This window comes from Oryctolagus cuniculus, chromosome 14 (genome assembly GCF_051225735.1).
Source record: "Oryctolagus cuniculus isolate XC-2025 breed Fujian yellow rabbit chromosome 14, ASM5122573v1, whole genome shotgun sequence".
Lineage (NCBI taxonomy): Eukaryota > Metazoa > Chordata > Mammalia > Lagomorpha > Leporidae > Oryctolagus > Oryctolagus cuniculus.
The window spans coordinates 11,078,019-11,096,241 of record NC_142880.1 but is presented as its reverse complement, the minus strand read 5'-3'; the positions used below and the strand labels follow the sequence as shown (position 1 = coordinate 11,096,241).

The window sequence follows — 18,223 nt, the reverse complement described above, 5'->3', positions numbered from 1 at the left end:
AAGAAGTTTATTTTTTCCCATTTCAAAAACTAGCAGTTAGGCCTATAATATAGCAAAAGTTGAAAAGTTGGTAAAAAGTAAAAATAAGGGTATTACCATCACCCAAAGACAAACATTTGTAACTTGTGTTATAGTACCTTCTAATCTTTTCATATTCCTCCGTCTAATCTTTTCATACTTCCTCTCATGTGGTTGTATGTGCAATTTCATATCATGTTACTTTTTTTTTTGGACAGGCAGAGTGGACAGTGAGAGAGACAGAGAGAAAGGTCTTCCTTTGCCGTTGGTTCACCCTCCAATGGCAGCTGTGGCTGGTGCGCTGCGGCCGGCGCACCACGCTGATCCGATGGCAGGAGCCAGGTACTTATCCTGGTCTCCCATGGGGTGCAGGGCCCAAGTACTTGGGCCATCCTCCACTGCACTCCCTGGCCACAGCAGAGAGCTGGCCTGGAAGAGGGGCAACCGGGACAGAAACCAGTGCCCTGACCGGGACTAGAACCCCGTGTGCCGGCGCCGCAAGGCAGAGGATTAGCCTAGTGAGCCGCAGCGCCGGCCATATCATGTTACTTTTGCTCAACTTATTGACATACAACATTTTTCTTAAGTTGTATTTTTTTCTTACTATTATTATTAACTGCTACATAGTTTCTTGACCTAATAAAGTTCTTTAAAAATTTATTTGAGAGGTAGAGAAAGAGTATAGACTCCACATGGTTTACTCCCCAATAACTGCAAATGAGTCGGGCCAAAATGGGAGGTGGAAACTCAATCTAGGTCTCATTTGGGTTGCCAGGGACCCAGTTACTTGAACTGTCAGCGCTGCATCCCAGAGTCCATTTTGGCAGCAAGCTAGAATCAGGATCTGGAGCCAGGAGTTGAACCCAGGCATTCCAGTGTGGGACACAAGCATCCCAAGCATCATCTTAACTGCCAGGATAAATCCCTGCTCTAAAATCTAACAAACTTTTCTATTTGTCTAAATTACAAAGGCTTAGTACAGCAGTTGCAAGTAGGCAGTCATTTTGGTGAGATAGATATATCTACCAACCAACAGCAAAGGAAAAAGCTGAAAATTGAGACCAGGATACAGTATATAGTAAGTGGGAACCATGTAGTATGGGATCCAGTTGTGTAAAAAGCACTGATGGTTAAAGACAATGATTCAGCCGTACTTCTATGTTTTACTTTATACTCATGGTCTCAGTCCTCAGATGGCCTCTCCTTGCTGCCTGACAGTGTATATGTGTTCTGCTTTGTAGCTAAATGCTTTATCCTCAAACCTGGCATGCTTCAGCCTCACTCAGCTTCTGGAAGCAGATCCCTTCATTCTCTTCACAATGCTAGACCCGCAGTCCTAAATACAAGTGCACCCTCTGTTTACTTAAATTAAAAAGAAATATTTTTAAATTTTGGTCTGTGGTAGAAGGGTCAGGATTCAATTTCTGCATTTTTGCTCTGGGTCCCATTCCCTCTGACCTTCACCCAGACTTTGCTACAAAAACAAATAAAGAAGAGTCACATCCCTGCCTTCCTCCATCAGTAAAAAACAAAGCCGTTCCTTAACCTTTCCAAAGTTTTTGGCCCAATTCCCTCTTTCCATTTATGGTCATATTTGTTAGATGAATTGTCTGCACTTCCTTTCTAACTGTTTAGACTTCTACCATGATTGTATTCCCATGGATTTCAACACCATGATCATGTAATGACCTCAAATTATCTCTAATCTTCAGGTTATAAAATGTGGTTGCCTTGACATTTTCACATGACATCTCATAGGTACTTAACTTGAAACTCAGCATATCTACTTCCTGCTCTATTCCATATCAGAAAATATACCACTGTCTTCCTCAAGTCATCACTGTGGTATAATCCTGTGTACCTTAATTTTTTTCACTCTCTACCTTTAGTCTATTATCAAGACCTGCTAATTTACCACTTCTCTGCTATTTTTTTCTTCCTTCCTCTAACTCACAGAGCAGCAAAGGGACGTTAAAATGTAAATTGAAATATTTCTCCCCTGCTTTGAGATCACTATTTTAGCATAACATCTAAACTCCATACTGTGAACTTTGAGGTTTTGCATGGTCGTTTCCTTATCTCTTCAGCCTCCCTCTTGTGTTTGTCCTTGAAGCTACTGCCATATTGGCTTCTTAGTTACTGCAATAGCTGTATTCTTTCTTGCCTCTGTGCTCTTGACATTCTATTCTTTCCCTATAATGCTCTTCCCTCCATTTTGTGCAACCTTTAGGTTGCTGATCAAATGTCATTTCTGAATTTTTTTCATCCGCTCTCTATTTTCATCACTTATCTGGTTATTTCATGTGATATCACAGTTTGTAGTTGATTTTTCGTTTTTTTGTGTGTGTGTATATATGTGTTGTTTGTTTGTTTGTTTTGGTTGGCTGGATCCTATCCCAAGTGAAGTTGGAAAATCAAAAAAGGCAGGAGGTTTGACTTTGTTGGGTGTGATTCTGTCTCCATTGTATAGCAGAGTGCCTGAACATAGTGGGCTTTCCATGAGCTGGCAAATGAGTAATAGAGTAGAAGTAGTGGCCCTCAAAGCATCCAGCATTCTTAGATTTCAGCTTTGAACAGTAATTATTAGTAATAAAGATGACCCTGAGTTATCCATTAGAACTATAGTAAATGTAGTCCACTTTAGAAAAATGGGTTTACAGAATAATATTGAACAAAGTTGAGTATAATGACTCTTAGAAAATACAAGGGTCTTAGCATATTTCATTATTGTAAGACTCTAAATTTAGCCTAAGTTTTCCTACACCAAGAGTTCTCTTTCAGTGTGTGTTATGATTTCTCAAGGCTAAACAGCAGCTAATTTTAGTTGTTGTGAATGGCTTAAGTATGCTAAATGTTCTGCTCTCTTCATTGTTTGTGGATTCTGTATTTAATTTGCATACTTGGCTAAATTTATTTGGTACCCCTAAATCAATACATGTTCAGCTTTCCTAGTCATGGATTTACACAGGGTGGTAAAAAATTTTTGTGGTCCTCTCTGTGGGTTCCCCACTGAGCTCTAATAAAGTAACTCTGCCTTCTTATTCACAGCTCATAATGTAAACAGGATCCATTTTGTGGTATATTTGGGCCATGCTCTTTCAGTTTTTGCTTGTTGTTGGTGATCTCATTGTTTAAAATGACCTCCAATCATACTGCAGAATGATTGTGTTGTAGTCCAAAACACAATGATAAGATCTGCCTTGTGGTAAGAAATTTCGAAAAAGATTCAGAGAACTCAGGAAAATGCTATTATGATTACACTCATTAGATAAACTTTGTTCAGGCATGAGGTACAAACTATTGGTGTGAATTCAGTATTAACAATAGATGTAAAATAAGGTATCCTTAAACAGAAACACACCTTAAACAAGGATTATGTGTTGATCAGTTTATAAAAATGTTGTGACCAGAGGCTCACAGCAACCTAACCCTGTATTTCCCCTAGGATCAATGGTTCAGTTTCGCGGCGACTTTGTAGAACATAACTACCGCGAATAACAAGAATTGACTGTAAGTTAAAGTTCTGGACTTCACTCGAGATTTCAGGAAGTGCCTCCTCACATGTTAATTGTAATTTAAGGACTCTCTGGTTGATGTATATATTTTATTTTAAAACCATTAAGAATAAAACTGATTTACTTTGGTTCAGTGATCCTTTTTGAGCACTTACTATATGCCAGTAACTGTACTAGCTTTGAAGTATACAAAAACAAGTAAGTCTGAAAATCTTTACTCCAAGAATCTTTAGTTAAGGTAGCATTTCTTTTCAGTCCGACCAATCTGACACCACCTGAGTGAATTGCAATTCAGTTGGAACACTTAACTACTGTTAAGTTAGCATGGAGCCCATAGTGCTCCATCCATAGAGCTGCCCTCACTTGAGATACCAGCCCCAAGTTCTATGGTAGCTAGGGCACCTGCACTTCTGACTGACTGGCAGCAAATTCAGAGATTCTCACCATTCCTTCAAATTCAGTGTTTTTATAGACTGATTCACAGAGCTCAGGAAACTGCTGATTTGTGATTATGGTCTTATTATAAAGGATACACCTGAGGTGAGGTATGGGAAGGAGTACAGAATTTCCATGCATTCTTCCTGTGGAGTCAGATTTCACCCTCTGAGAACATCAGTGTATTGACCAACCAGGATATTCCTCTGTTCTTTGATGTCCAGAGTTTTTATGGAGTTTGATTACATAGACATGATTTCATATATTGATTTAAATGATTGAGCTTTATCTTCATTTGCTCTCGTGTCCCTTGAAGTCAGGTGGCTAAAAACCCCAGATCTCTAGTCATGTGCTTGTATTTGTGGTGTCAAGCCCCTGTCCTATCCTGGAGTTATCTGGGGGCCAACCATACTCCGTCAGTAGCTTAACAAAGCTAACCCTATCATTCTGATTATTCAAAGGACTTCAGAAACTCTGTGTTAGGATCTGGTAACAAAAAATAGGTACCAAGGGACTTCAAAAATTTTGTGGAAAAGTGGAATTAAATGACAAAAATAAAAAATATAAATGATTTCTCAACATAAGCTCCATCAAGTTCAATACACTTGTAATTGTTGAAACCCCAGCCATTTAGAACTGAGAGACCTGGTAATTTAACCAATCCAGTCCCTCTTTTTACATTATTACTAAAAATTGGTACACCTTAAAGAGTTTTTAAGATTAGGAAGAAAAGAAGTCAGAAGGAATCAAGTCAGGACTATCAGGAGGATGCCTAATGATTTCCTGTTGAAACTCATGGAGATTTGCCCTTGTTCGATGAGAGAAATGAACACTGTGGTAGAGAAGGACTCTGGTGAAGCTTTCTCAGGCATTTTTCTGTGAAAACTTCAGCTAACTTTCCCAAAAGCACTCTTCTAATAAGCAGATGTTACCATTCTCCAGAAAGTCAACAAGCAAAACACTTTATAGCCATCCCCCAAAACTTGCCATGACTTTTGCTCTTGACCGGTCCACTTTTGCTTTAAAAACTGGACCATGTCCTCCTCTTGGTAGCTATTTCTTTGTCTTCAGGATTGTACTGGGAGAAATGCTTCAGGACCTGATCCCCACTTGTTTAAAATTTACATTGGAAGCTCTGATCTTGTTTAGCTGATCCAGGCACAACAATTTTGGCAACCTTTCACCAGAAAGTTTGTTCTGCTTAATTTTTTAGTCAGAATTGTATAAGCTGTTGTTTCTGCTGTTAATCATCTGTCCTCTTCAATTAGGATATGGGCAAGATTAATTTTTTTCCTCCCAGGTTGATGTGGATGTCTGCCACTGTGGGCTGCAACATTGCCTCATCCCTTCCTAAAATGAGTTATCCATTTGTAAACTGTTGATTTATTTGGGGTATTATCCCCATAAACTTTTGCTGAAGCATCATTGATTTCAATGTTCTTCCATCTGAGTTTCATCAGAAATTTGCTGTTTGTTCTTACTTCAATTTTATTGGAATTCATATTGCTCTGATAAGAGTTCTCTTTAAACTGTTACCTTTCTTAGTGCTTGTAACTAAATACTGTTCAGAAATGTTACTGGGTTTATATTGGTGCAAAAAAAAATGTTGAAATCTGTGCATGATTTCTTATAACATGCATTTTCCATGAACTTCATGAAGATTTCTCAAATATTCTTTATCACACCAAAAAGAGACTGCCTTGTAAACAAAATATATAAATTAGGCATTTGCCAGATAAGGGCATAAGTGCTTACAAGTGGAGAGGGTGTCCCAAAGGATGAAAGATTTATGAGGAGTAAAATGTCATTTAGTTAAGCCAGATTGTGTCACATTCAAATGGGGAGAGGTTGAAGGTGACTCTGGAGATCATGAAAAGCTGTAGAAGCAGGAAGTCATAAACTCTGTACACATTTTGGCCTTGTATGGAAATTTTCAAAATTAAAAAAGTAGACAAAATAAGGAACTTCTGTGTACTCCTCACAATTAATAGCTTGTGGCCAAACTTCTTTTACATATATTCTCCTTCATCCTTCCTTCCCCAACCCATTGTTTTTGTGGTAGATTCCAAACATTTTGTTATTGTAGTCATAGACATTGCAGAGTATTGCTAAAATATATGGGCTTTAAAAAAATTACCACCATCTCATTATCAAAGCTAAAAATTTCTAACAGCTTGTTAATATCAAATATCCAGCCTATACTCAAATTGCCAATTCTGAACTGTTTAAGAACAAAATATCTGTCGGTACTATTTTATTAAAAATGTAGCACTACTTTGGTCTGTGTTTCTTCCTTTATAACAACAGGCTGTTGGACCTTGCTAGCTGCTTTTCTCATTGCTTTCCCCTGTGAGGAACATTGGAAAAGATTTAAACAGGCATGTACCTTGATAAGATTTCCATTATGGAAAAATAACTAAAGGTGGGCTCAACAGATTTGACGAGGAGTGCTCCCTGGGGAAGACAGGGAGACTGATGAGAGAGCCTTTACAGTGGATGGAGCTGCAGGGGAAGATAGACTGAACTAAAGCCTAAGCAGGCAGTTTCACATTTTAAGAGTTGCAGAATGGAATTGATGATAATGTGGAAAGAGTACGGGGAAGACAAGATCTGAGTATCAAATTTAGGTGACTGGTAGATAGTGGGACCACTAGGAGAGACAGGCAATCCAGAATGAGTCTTGTCGTGCTTTGGAAGGAATACATGATTTGTTGTGGGTATTTTGCATGGTGGAGTTGAATACATGCAGTTACTGTTGGAGCCTTAACTGAAGAAGGTTAGGTATAGGCAAGAGGAAAGGGTTTTGTAATTCTCTAATTCTTACATACATAAACTTTGAGAATTCTCAAGCTAAATTAGAAGAGAGACACGAGTGAAAGACTACCTTAAATGTGAGAGCATTTCAACAACTTTAAGGTAACTGTCAGTCCTTTCAAATGAAGAGTGGGTAGAGAATAAATGTGCTCCTGCCCATTTAACTGCAGAGTTTGCCTCATACACTTTGAATAGTAAGCCCTGTATAATCTTAGTGTATATTATTAATAGTGTTGATTGTAAACAATATACAGACATACAAACAGCATTGCAGGGCCTGGCATCTAGTAAGTGCTTGGTAAGTGTTTGCTGGATTTGAATCTAAAGCCTTTGGTGGCTTATAGCAATAACTGGTTTGGATTACAGTTTCACCTAATGTTTCCCTGCAGTGTCAACACAAATAGGAAATTCAGTTACTTTGTGTAGAATAAATAAATAATTCTGGTGAATTTAAGTGCCTTGTTTAAAAGCGTTCTTTTTTCCCTTAGTCTGAGGTGGTACCAACATCCTACAGAAGAAGAGTTAAGAATTCTTGCAGGGAAGCAACAAAGAGGGAAAAGCAAAAAAGACAGGTATGTTATAAAGCTGCGCTTCTAAAGTGCTAAATGTTAACCCAATAAATTTAAATTTATTTTATACGTTGATAAAAATAATATGTACAGGTTATGCCATAAGCAGTTAATAAATTTGAGATGAAAATCCATTAGGTAGTAATTAATACATAAATATGAAGCAGATTGTTTTCCTTAAGAATGGTTAACCTTTTTCCATGAGTTTTAATGATGAAAATAGTATGATTATCATTTTTTTAAAAATTTAGTAGAGAGTTGAGGGAGACAATTCTCTTGAAATGTCAAGTGGATTGGATTCTTTCTGAGTTTTGCTACTATTGATGTATTACTGAGCAAACGAACCTGCTTTTGGCCATAGTCTCGTCGTTTTAAAAGGTGTGGCCAGTGCAGCTTTTTAGTTCCCACTTAGCTCTGGAATGTTCCATTCTTGTTAAAGAGTTTATGAAGAGTTTATGAACTGCCTCACTGAATGGACTCAGTAACCTCATCTGTGAAACTGAAAGACTGAACAGAGACATTTTGAAGGATCCTTCTAGCTGTAGTATTTTATATTTTTATTTACATTGGATTCTCAAGGAAAGTGCCGATTGTTTAAGCTTTTCTGCATGAGCCATACTTTTCTCTTCTGGGGTTCCGACGGACTTCTTACGTGTTCTCTGACTCTGAAATCTTGATTCTAATATATTATAAAATTTTAAGGACTGCAGATTGTCACCACGTTTTTCATGTGTATCATAAAAATTATGTTAACCTGGCCTAATATATTTGTAGGTACTAAAAATTCTCTGAAACATGAGTTTTTGGCATGAAATTGGAAACTTGAGAAGACCGTCTTTCCTAATGTCATTGTCACTCTCTTTCACTTCTCAGGAATACACTTGAACATCATTGAAATAGTAAACCTTCCTTTAGTTCAGTAGTTAGGGTTTTTAAAAATAAATTATCCCTGCCTATAATTTTTATTATTTACAAAGCACCTTTGCATACAGTTACACTTAATCCACACAACCACCCTGTTTACCTAATAATTTAATTCATAATAATGAGAAGCTGTTAATCAGAGATGTTAAGTGAATTGCAAAAATTCACATAACTAGTAAAGGAACAGAATTTTAATCCAGGTTAGGTTTTAGTTTCTGTTCCTTTTAAACTATTCTACCTTTGCCTTTTTATTACTATCATGTCCAACATTTGTAAAATTTGGTTATATAGTATAACACTCATCTTGTAAACATTTGAATTCTTAAATGCATTAAAATCAAGTTTTACTAATTTACAGTAATGTTTATATGTTGAACATGTTCTGTACTTGCAGTAAGAAACACTAGTGATGCCATCTTGTTCCTAATAGCAGTAGTTACTGTTTGATTTATTGAAATTATAAAATAATTTTTTACTGATGCTTTCCAAATTTATGTTTATTCAAGAATAAGTGCAAAATAGCTTATCATTGAAATTAATATTATTAAAACTTACTTTATTGCTTCCTATACTCGAATGTGTTTGTCCTTAAAAATTAAATTTGGGAGTGATACAGGTGCACCTGAAAAATTCCTTTATTTTCTTCCATCTGAGTTTTCATAAAATCAACAGTCAGCCTTTCATATTTCTGAATTTCTCGTGTACATGAATTTTAATATAATTCCTCAACTTTGACTTGTTTATACAGAGCTATTTATATATACGAGTTTTTTTGTGCTGCACACCTGTATATGATATGTATATCATGTCAAAGAAAAGTACACTTTGTCTTCATTTGCTTTTACTCTTGTGCCTAAAGGAAGATATTGTCTTTAAAGCTACAGAAGAGAGAGTAGGAGAAAACATGTATGAAATGATAGGCCTGCAGCCAAAGTGTAGTTACTGTCACTAATTTAGGTAATTATTTTCCTGGTAATCTGTATAATCAGATAATAATTTACATGTACATTTTGTCTTCCCCCTTTAAAAGGGGGGTATCTTTGTGTACCTTCATTTTTGATAAACCATTAGAAATTCTGATTCTTTTTTTACTGTGAAATTTAGAGTCTTGTTTATAATTAGTTTGATATAAGCACTGGGGATAACAGTGTATTTGTTCTTTGTATTACTTGTTTGATTTTTATAGGAAATACAATGGTCACATTGAAAGTAAACCATTAACCATTCCCAAGGATATTGACCTTCATCTAGAAACTAAGTCAGTTACAGAAGTGGATACTTTAGGTAAGGGGAATCTTGGTAAAGTGTTCTGTAAATCTTAGTTTTATATTATGGTAATAAAATATTTTTATTTTATTATGACTAGATTGTTTTGTATGTTTTTTTAATCATTAAGTCCATTTACTGAATATGAAATATTTCTAAGAATTAATAATCCCAAAATGACTTCATTTGAATTTTTTTTCTGTTAATCTAACTTGTAATATTATTTTCCTCATTTTTCAGAAAAGGCTGACTACACTAGCTTGTTTCACAGTTTCTTTTTACAAAATGGAAATCAGTTTTTATTTTTTCAACTTCTAGAAAAATGCAAAACTGCATTTTTCTGTATATTTGTAATGAATTACCTATGCTTATAAGAATTCCATTTTATTCTTAGTTTTATTAGAAAGAAACATGGTTTTAGAACAGGGAACAGGAGGGACAGATGTGAGTACAGTGTAGGTCACTGCTTGGGACACCTGCATTCCATATCAAGTGCCTAGTGAAGTCCTCGATCCTCTGCTTGCGATTCTACTTCCTGCTAATGTGCACCCAGGGAGACAGCAAGTGATGGCTCAAGTGCTTGGGTCCCTAACATCCATATGGGAGACTTGGATTGAGTACCAGCCTCTCAGCTGTGAACTGGCGCAGCCTTAGCTATAGCTGACATCTGGGGATTAATCCATCTATTGGAATCTCACTTTGTTTCTATTTCTTTGCCATTCAAATGAAAAGGAAAATAAATTTTTTTGAATAAGAGAAATGAACTGCATGAGAATCAGAGAAAATTTATCACTTAAGATTCACTTTTATCAAGTGGATACCTCTAAATAAGTCATTTAGTTTCCCCACATATCTCAATGTCAGTAATTGTAAGTTGATTATAATGGCTTTAAGTTTAAAATGAAATTTATGTGAAATTATTTGAATCCTAGAAGGAAAAGACATCTAGGATAGTGTTATTTAAAACATTGTTTTTCATACCTTGCTATACATTAAGATCACTTGAGGACCTCTTTACAGATAAAAGATTTTCAGAGAGTCAATCTGGAGTAGGTGCTGGGCATTTGTATTTTTAAAAGTGTTGCTTAAAATAATTTCTTCTTTTTTAAAGTAGTTGTATATTTAGTGATCAAATCAATTTAATTAGCATATACCTCACCTTAAACATCTATGATTTTTGTATCTTGAAAGTCTGTTTCCACTCACTTGGACTTACCACTAATGGTAGAGCTAAAATGGTAGAGCTAAAAATGTTATTCCAAATCCCATTAAGTTGGCATATACCAATGCCATCTTACTAGTTAAAGTGATCAGTTTAAGTTCATAATTTATCATAAAGATAGGATTAAGTGTCAAAGGGATCAGATAACAAGGCCAGTGTCTGCTAATAATAACTGATAGAATTAAAAAGGAGAGAACTATCCAACATGGGAAGCGGGATACACAGCAGACTCATAGAATAGCAGATGCCCTAAACAGCACTCTGGCCTCAGAATCAGCCCTTAAGGCATTCAGATCCAGTTAAAAAGGCCATGAGAGTTTCTCAGGCATGGAAAGCCAAGATGCTGTGGCAAAAAAATGACCTAAATGAAAGATCTCTGTGAGTGAAATCCCAGTGGAAAGAACGGGCCATCAAAGTACGAGGTACCTTTCTCTGAAGAGAGAACTTCCACTTTGATTATGGCCTTGTCTAAATAAGGTTGGAGTTTGTGAACTCAAGAGGCTTCCATAGCCTTGGCAGCTTATGACAAGAGCCTTGGGTGATTACTGACATCATAAATAAGAGTGTCAGTTGTTAAATCAACAACGGGAGTCACTGTGCACTTACTCCCCATGTAGGATCTCTGTCCTTAATGTGTTGTACAATGCACTTTGTGTGTCTGTGTGGGTACAAACTGTTGAAATCTTTACTTAGTATGTACTAAGTTGGTCTTCTGTATATAAAGCTGATTAAAAGTGAATCTTAAGAATGGGGTGGGAGAGGGAGTAGGAGATGGGATGGTTTGCGGCTGGGAGGGTGGTTATCGGGGGGGGAAAACTGCTATAATAAAAATTCATATTTATTAAATAAAAGTTTTTTTAAAAAGATGACTAAGGAAAAATCCAGTCTGTTCCAATTTGAGTTAGCTGTTTAAGTGCCTCTGAAAGAAAATGAGGACTTCTGAACGTCACTTGGCTGTTTGCTCTGAGTGAGGTGTGTGGAAGAAGCCTATGTGAGCATGGACAGGCATGGGGACTTAGAATGCTTACTTCATTTTTGTTAATAAAAGCTGTAAACTTTTAGATAAATGGATATTTGTATGCCTTTTCTGTCCACTTTCCTGGTTCCTTCCAGAAAGTTTTACAAAAGACTGATGGGGTGACTTTTTTCTTTGTATGGGAAGACGATTGAGGTTGGAATCTTGCAGCCACTTAGGATGACTTTTTCTTTCAAGCTGATGTTCAGAAGCTTGGTCAGTCAGAACAGAAAACCTAAAGCAGATAAAACTTGAAGCAAATAAAGAATTTACCGAATCGAAAAAGGATCTGGAATTTGAAAAATATCATGACCTCCAGGAAATGATAATTTTGGTTTGTTTTGATATTTTTAATAGTTATTACATTAAATGGTATTTCATTTTTTTTTAAGATTCTATTTATTTATTTAAGAAGTGGAGTTACATTGTGCTTTGAGTAGAGGAAAGAGTAGCCCACACACTCAGCATGGCTACTAAGACCTAAGACAGCATGAAGATATCTCAGAAATCTGAATATAGACCTACCATATGACCCAGCCATCCCACTCTTGAGAATTTACCCAAAGGGATCACAGTGAGAGGGAGAGACAGAGAGAAAGGTCTTCCATCTGCTGGTTCACTTCCCAAATGGCCACAACTGCTAGGCCAGTCCGAAGCCAGGAGCCTGGAGCTTCCTCTGAGCTTTCCATACAGGTGCAGGGGCCCAAGTGCTTGGGCCATCTTCTGATGTTTTCCCAGGCCATAGCAGAGAGCTGAATTAGAAGAGGAGCAGTCAATACTAGAACTGGTACCCAAATGGGATGCTGGTGCCTCAGGCAGAGGATTAACCTACTGCTCCACAGCACTGGCCCTGGTATTTTATTTTTAAAATACTTTGCCTATAAGGATGTATTATTGTCAGATATGATTTATTACATTTTACAGCTAGAACTTTTCCAAAGTCATACAGATCAAGTAATTATGTGCCAGTTCAAGCTTACGAATTGGTGTTTACATATATGAGTCAAGATTTTTAGGAGTCCTTCTGAAAAATGATTTGATGTTGTGGACCATGCTCATACTCTGCTAGAAGTTCACCAGAATATCTTTACCTTATAAAGACTTTAAAACTGTGAAATTTGGAGGGTGATGAAATTGTATTTATTTTTGGAGAATGTTAATTTGAATGTAAACTCTTGAGAATAGTTTATTGAAGGAATATGGTTTTATGGAAAATTAAAAGATATTTCATCAGTTTTTCTTACATAGTGGAAGTGGGAATAAAAAGTATATTTTTGATTTTAATCTGTAGTAACTAACAGTTATTGGTCCTTCATTAGTGTAGCTAATATTAACTCTTATATATGTAAGAGAAATTAACAATAAGTACATCTGTTGTATTCTAAATCAAGCTGAATTCTAATATTAAAAGTATCATAGCTAGATCTTCATGAAAAAGCACAATTTCTGTAAAAAGTACTAATCAGTTAAGGACATAAAAACATATTGCAGCCATATTTTGACAAATTAAATAATTTTTGGTAATCATTTCAGGTTTGTTTAATTTATAAGGTACTGAAATTTAGTTCTGAATGTTAACATCTTGATGTATTTTGCATTTTTAATTTCTCATATTTATAAACATACTACAAATCAACAGATAGGATAAAGTCTAGCATACATAATATTTTGCATAAATCCTCATAAGCTGTTTATGAAAATTTAAGTGAAATTTTTTGACCTTTCTTTTTCAGCATTGCATTACTTTCCAGAATACCAGTGGCTGGTGGATTTCACAGTGGCTGCTACAGTTGTGTATGTAATTACTGAAGTCTATTACAGTCTTATGAAGCCTACACAGGAGATGAATATCAGCTTAGTCTGGTGCCTGCTTGTTTTGTCTTTTGCAATGTATCCTTCAAAACATCATTGGTATTAACTTAGGAATGTATTTTCCTTTTGCATCTAATACTATTAGATCTCATCTCTGATGTGAAAATGATTTTAGATCATTAGAAAACATTTCTTTGTTGAAATTTTCTCTGTGTACTTGAAAATATTTTCAAAGTAATAAAGATAAATAGTTTTAAAAGTTAAATGTAGCCGGCACCGTGGCTTACTTGGCTAATCCTCCACCTGCAGCGCTGGCACCCCGGGTCATGGTCCCGGTTGGGGCTCTGGATTCTGTCCCGGTTGCTCCTCTTCTGGTCCAGCTCTCTGCTGTGGCCCAAGTGCTTGGGCCCTGCACCCACATGGGAGACCAGGAGGAAGCACCTGGCTCCTGGCTTCAGATTGGCCCAGTGCACCAGCCAGCCGTAGTGGCCATCTAGGGGGTAAACCAATGAAAAAAGAAGACCTTTCTCTCTGTCTCTCTCTCTCTCTAACTCTGCCTGTCCAAAAAAAAAAAAGTTAAATGTAAAGAAAGATACCTATCTTTCCTTTTTTTAAATCTGAGTCTAAAATCACAGAAGCAGCCTTTTACCTCTGCATTTCTTTTTTTTTTTTTTTTTTTTTTTTAAGATTTATTTTATTTATTTGAAAGAGTTACAGAGAGAGGTAGAGACAGAGACAGAGAGGTCTTCCATCTGCTGGTTCACATCTCCAGATAGCCGCAATGGTTGTGCCAATCCGAAGCTAGGAGCCAGGAGCTTCTTCTGGATCTCCCACGTGGGTGCAAGGGCCCAAGGACTTGGGCAATCTAATACTGCTATCCCAGGCCAAAGCAGAGAGCTGGATCAGAAGAGGAGCAGCTGGGACTAGAACTGGCACCCATATTGGATGCCGGCGCTTCAGGCCAAGGTGTTAACCCGCTGTACCACAGCGCCAGCCCTAGGATTTCTTACCGTATGGAAACCACGATGTGATAGATTCAGATAGTATTGTTCCTTGTTCCCTATTCCCTGTCCTTCCTATTCTCCCAAAATAGAAAGCATTTTAGTGAATTTATGATCACTTTTTTCCATGTCATGCTTATGGAAATTTTATTTTTAGTTAAGCATTATTTTACTTTCCTTGGACAATTTTTATTTTTATTGTATGAAAACTAAACTCTTAGACAAAATTGGTGCTACTACAGTAGTTCAGACACAGCATTTCTCTCTTTTCCAGTGGAAATAACCTCCTAGAGACCTCAGTTTTCTGCCTCTCTTAGACAGCTTTTGTCTTGGGACTCTTTACCACCTCTTTAAGGTTTCCCTGTTCCTCTTTCTGGATCCCACCATTTCCTCTTGGCTTACTCTCCTGGCAGACTGCATTCTTGAAATCTCATTTACCTGTAATTATGCTTATTTTTCCCCTTTAGTTGATTGATCCTTTAGTTCAGTAGGAAACACTAAGAAGAAAATAGTTTTTCCTGAGAATTTTGAATGCTCTTGAGAAATTGGATGGCCTTTTCTTTCTGTGTTTACCTCTTCTTTCCCCCAGCATGCACCTGCCTGAAGCTTTTTCTTTCTTCTTTTGATATTCTGAGGTTTTATTATTAAGTGTGTTATGTTCTAGGTTTATCCTTTCAATCTGGAAACTTGTATCTTTTACTGCTGAAGATGTTTTCACTTCTTGTTCATTATTTTTATTGAAATTAAATTGTTTCCTTCTCACACCTTCATTTCCATCTCTTCAGAGGCCAACCTTCTTCCAACTCCTAGCTATTGCTGTTCACCTCCATATTTCCATAGGCTTACAAGGCCACAGCTTGATTTTAGTTTTAGGTTTTAGCTGCTACCATTTCACTTTGAAATGAGGAATTAGCATATCTTCCTGGGTTGTTGCTGGTGCTCATTTCTCCTTCATCTCAGCTTTCACATATAGAAGAATATTCAGTGTTAATGTTATAATTGCATGAACACTTCACATATCAATCCTTGTTTTAATTTTGCATTTGTGTGATTTCTTTGTATGTGTGCTCTCAATTTAACTGTGAACTTTTCTGGGTGTTTAAATGTCAGTATGTTTGGAAGCATTCTTGGTGTATCATTCTCTGCTTGTGGAGAGTTCTAGTGTCCAAGAGAGGTCCCTACCTGGATTGGTTGACCTGATGCACAGCTGTGCCCCTGGGATCACCTGTCATGATCTTCCTAGGGTCTCTTTTTGCATAGTTCTTACTGGAGCTCTGTGTCCTTAGAGTCTATATCTTTCTCCCACTTGGTTTACTTCCTCATTTGGCTGGAGATCAATCTCACCTCCTGATCAGATGGATCCTCCAGTATCACCTTCATGTAAGTTGCGTGGGAGCTACATTTTTCTTGTGGCCTGCATTTCTGAAAATATTTTTATTCTACCCTACAAGTTAATTGATCATTTGACCGAGAATGCAATTCCAGCTTGAAAATCATTCCCCTAATAGTTTTGAAGGCATTATTTTATATATTTTAGAAGGACTGAACAAAGCCTTAAAAGTCAACATCTTCATTAAGTGTATTGTGTGTTGAGTAGAAATACTGACGATTTATGCCAATGAGAAGCATCCTCAGAGAGTCGATACTACGTGAATTCTAAGAACACAGTATTAAATTCAAGCATTTACAATGCTATATAATTATGTAGAATTAAATATATGAAAATAGCAGTCAGAATAAAACCCATCCCTAGATATCAAGCATATGCAACACACTAAAATTATTTTAACTTGATAATTAGCACTAGGTGACTATTTTGTCATGCTGCTTTTCTCATATTTTAGTAAATTCTTATGTCCTTCAAAATTTAAAAACATTATTTATTTGGGAAGCAGAGACAGGCAGAGATCTCCCATCTGGTGGTTCATTCCCCACATGTTCACACAGCCAAAACTGGACCCTGCCAAAGCTGGGAGGCTACACTCAATCCAAGTTTCCCATGTGGGTGACAGGGACCCAGCTACTTGAGCTATCACCTGCTGCCTCATGGCGTGCACATTAGCAGGAAGGTGGAATGGAGAGTGGAGCCAGGACTTAAACACACGTACTCTAATAAAGGATTTGGGCATCTTAAGTGTCAGCTTAATCCTCTGGACCGAATGGCCACCCCTTCAAAATATTGTTCATTAGTACTCTTCATTTTCTTTATGGTTTATACATATATGGGAATGGATATTCTTGATGTGCAGTTTTATATTAATGCGATATAACCCTTGATAATATACCTACCAGAGGAAAAAATAATTTTTTTTAAGATTGGTTTATGGCCGGCGCTGTGGCTCAACAGGCTAATCCTCCACCTTGCGGTGCGGCACACCGGGTTCTAGTCCTGGTCGGGGCGCCGGATTCTGCCCCGGTTGCCCCTCTTCCGGGCCAGCTCTCTGCTGTGGCCAGGGAGTGCAGTGGAGGATGGCCCAAGTGCTTGGGCCCTGCACCTCATGAGAGACCAGGAGAAGCACCTGGCTCCTGCCATCGGATCAGCGCAGTGCGCCGGCCGCAGCGCGCCAGCCGTGGCGGCCATTGGAGGGTGAACCAACGGCAAAGGAAGACCTTTCTCTCTGTCTCTCTCTCTCACTGTCCACTCTGCCTGTCAAAAAAAAAAAATTGTTTATTGTATTAGAAAGGCAGAGTTATAGAGAGAGGGAGAGACAGAGATAGATATCTTCCATCTGCTGGTTCACTCCCTAAATGGCCACAGTGGCTGAGGCTGGATCAGACCCGAGCCAAGAGCTTCTTCAGGTATCCCACAAGGGTACAGGGACCTAAGCACTTGGTCCATCTTCCTCTGCCTTCCCAGGTGCATTAGCGGGGAGCTGGATTGGAAGAGTGGAGCAGCCAGGACTCAAACTGGCACCCACATGGGATCCCTGTCCTTCAGGTAGCATTTTAACCCACTATGCCACAGTGCCGACCCCCCCAGAGAAATTTTTAAAAGTTCTTTGTTTCTGTGAATAAATTTCTTTGTACATTTTGCTCAGTGATACCTAATAACCTGAGACAAAGATCCCACACAGTCTTAAGCACTCACCAGGCTTTGCTTAGTTGTAAGCAGTGTACTCATGAAAGCACCAAATGATAATACCCTGTGGGAATCCCATAGCTGACTATCTCCCCATTAAACAAAGGATGGAAAGTACTGAAGAATTTACAATCCAAGCTATTTTTTGCTACCTCTATCAAAGTGGTAGGGAAGAAGAAAATAGAATCACATGTATGCTTCGGAACTTGATTTTCATTTTGACCTGTAGCATGTAAGAGAGTAACCTGCATTTAACAGCATGTAGATCAGTATTACCTAAGTGCCAGATACCCAGATTAACACCAAGGAGAAGTCTATTTATAGCTTGTCTTCTGTTATAACATACGCAGTTTTTGTTTCATGCTTTATAAACTGAGTTCAGCCAGTTCTGGCTTCTCTTTATTTTGTTACTATATATGCCTCCCAACGACTCAAACCCATTCCATTAAGTTCTGCTTCATTCCATAGTCACACATACCCAGTTGATTCAGAAATTCTCTGCAGTTATTGATAGAATGTCCTTTGTTAAAGTAGCCTACTTAAAAGTGAGGAA

At 37.5% G+C, this 18,223-nt stretch overlaps 1 protein-coding gene across 18 annotated transcripts in view; it reads left to right on the top strand.

Moving 5' to 3' along the window:
- TMEM161B (transmembrane protein 161B) overlaps positions 1-18,223 on the top strand; it is a 77,280-nt gene that overhangs the window by 33,714 nt on the left and 25,343 nt on the right. For 9 of the 18 annotated variants that reach the window (XR_016220454.1, XR_016220453.1, XM_089312994.1 and 6 more), the window contains 3 exons: positions 7,271-7,354; positions 9,462-9,559; positions 13,512-13,668. Coding sequence is in view for 10 of the 18 variants with exons in the window: in XM_089312994.1 (XP_089169120.1) it covers positions 7,271-7,354; positions 9,462-9,559; positions 13,512-13,668 (339 nt within the window). In the remaining 8 variants the exon portion in view is untranslated. Of the gene's footprint in view, positions 1-3,463; positions 3,529-7,270; positions 7,355-9,461; positions 9,560-13,511; positions 13,669-18,223 lie in introns of those variants that run through there. The other 9 variants (XM_051854023.3, XM_051854025.3, XM_051854024.3 and 6 more) reach the window with 7 other exon arrangements.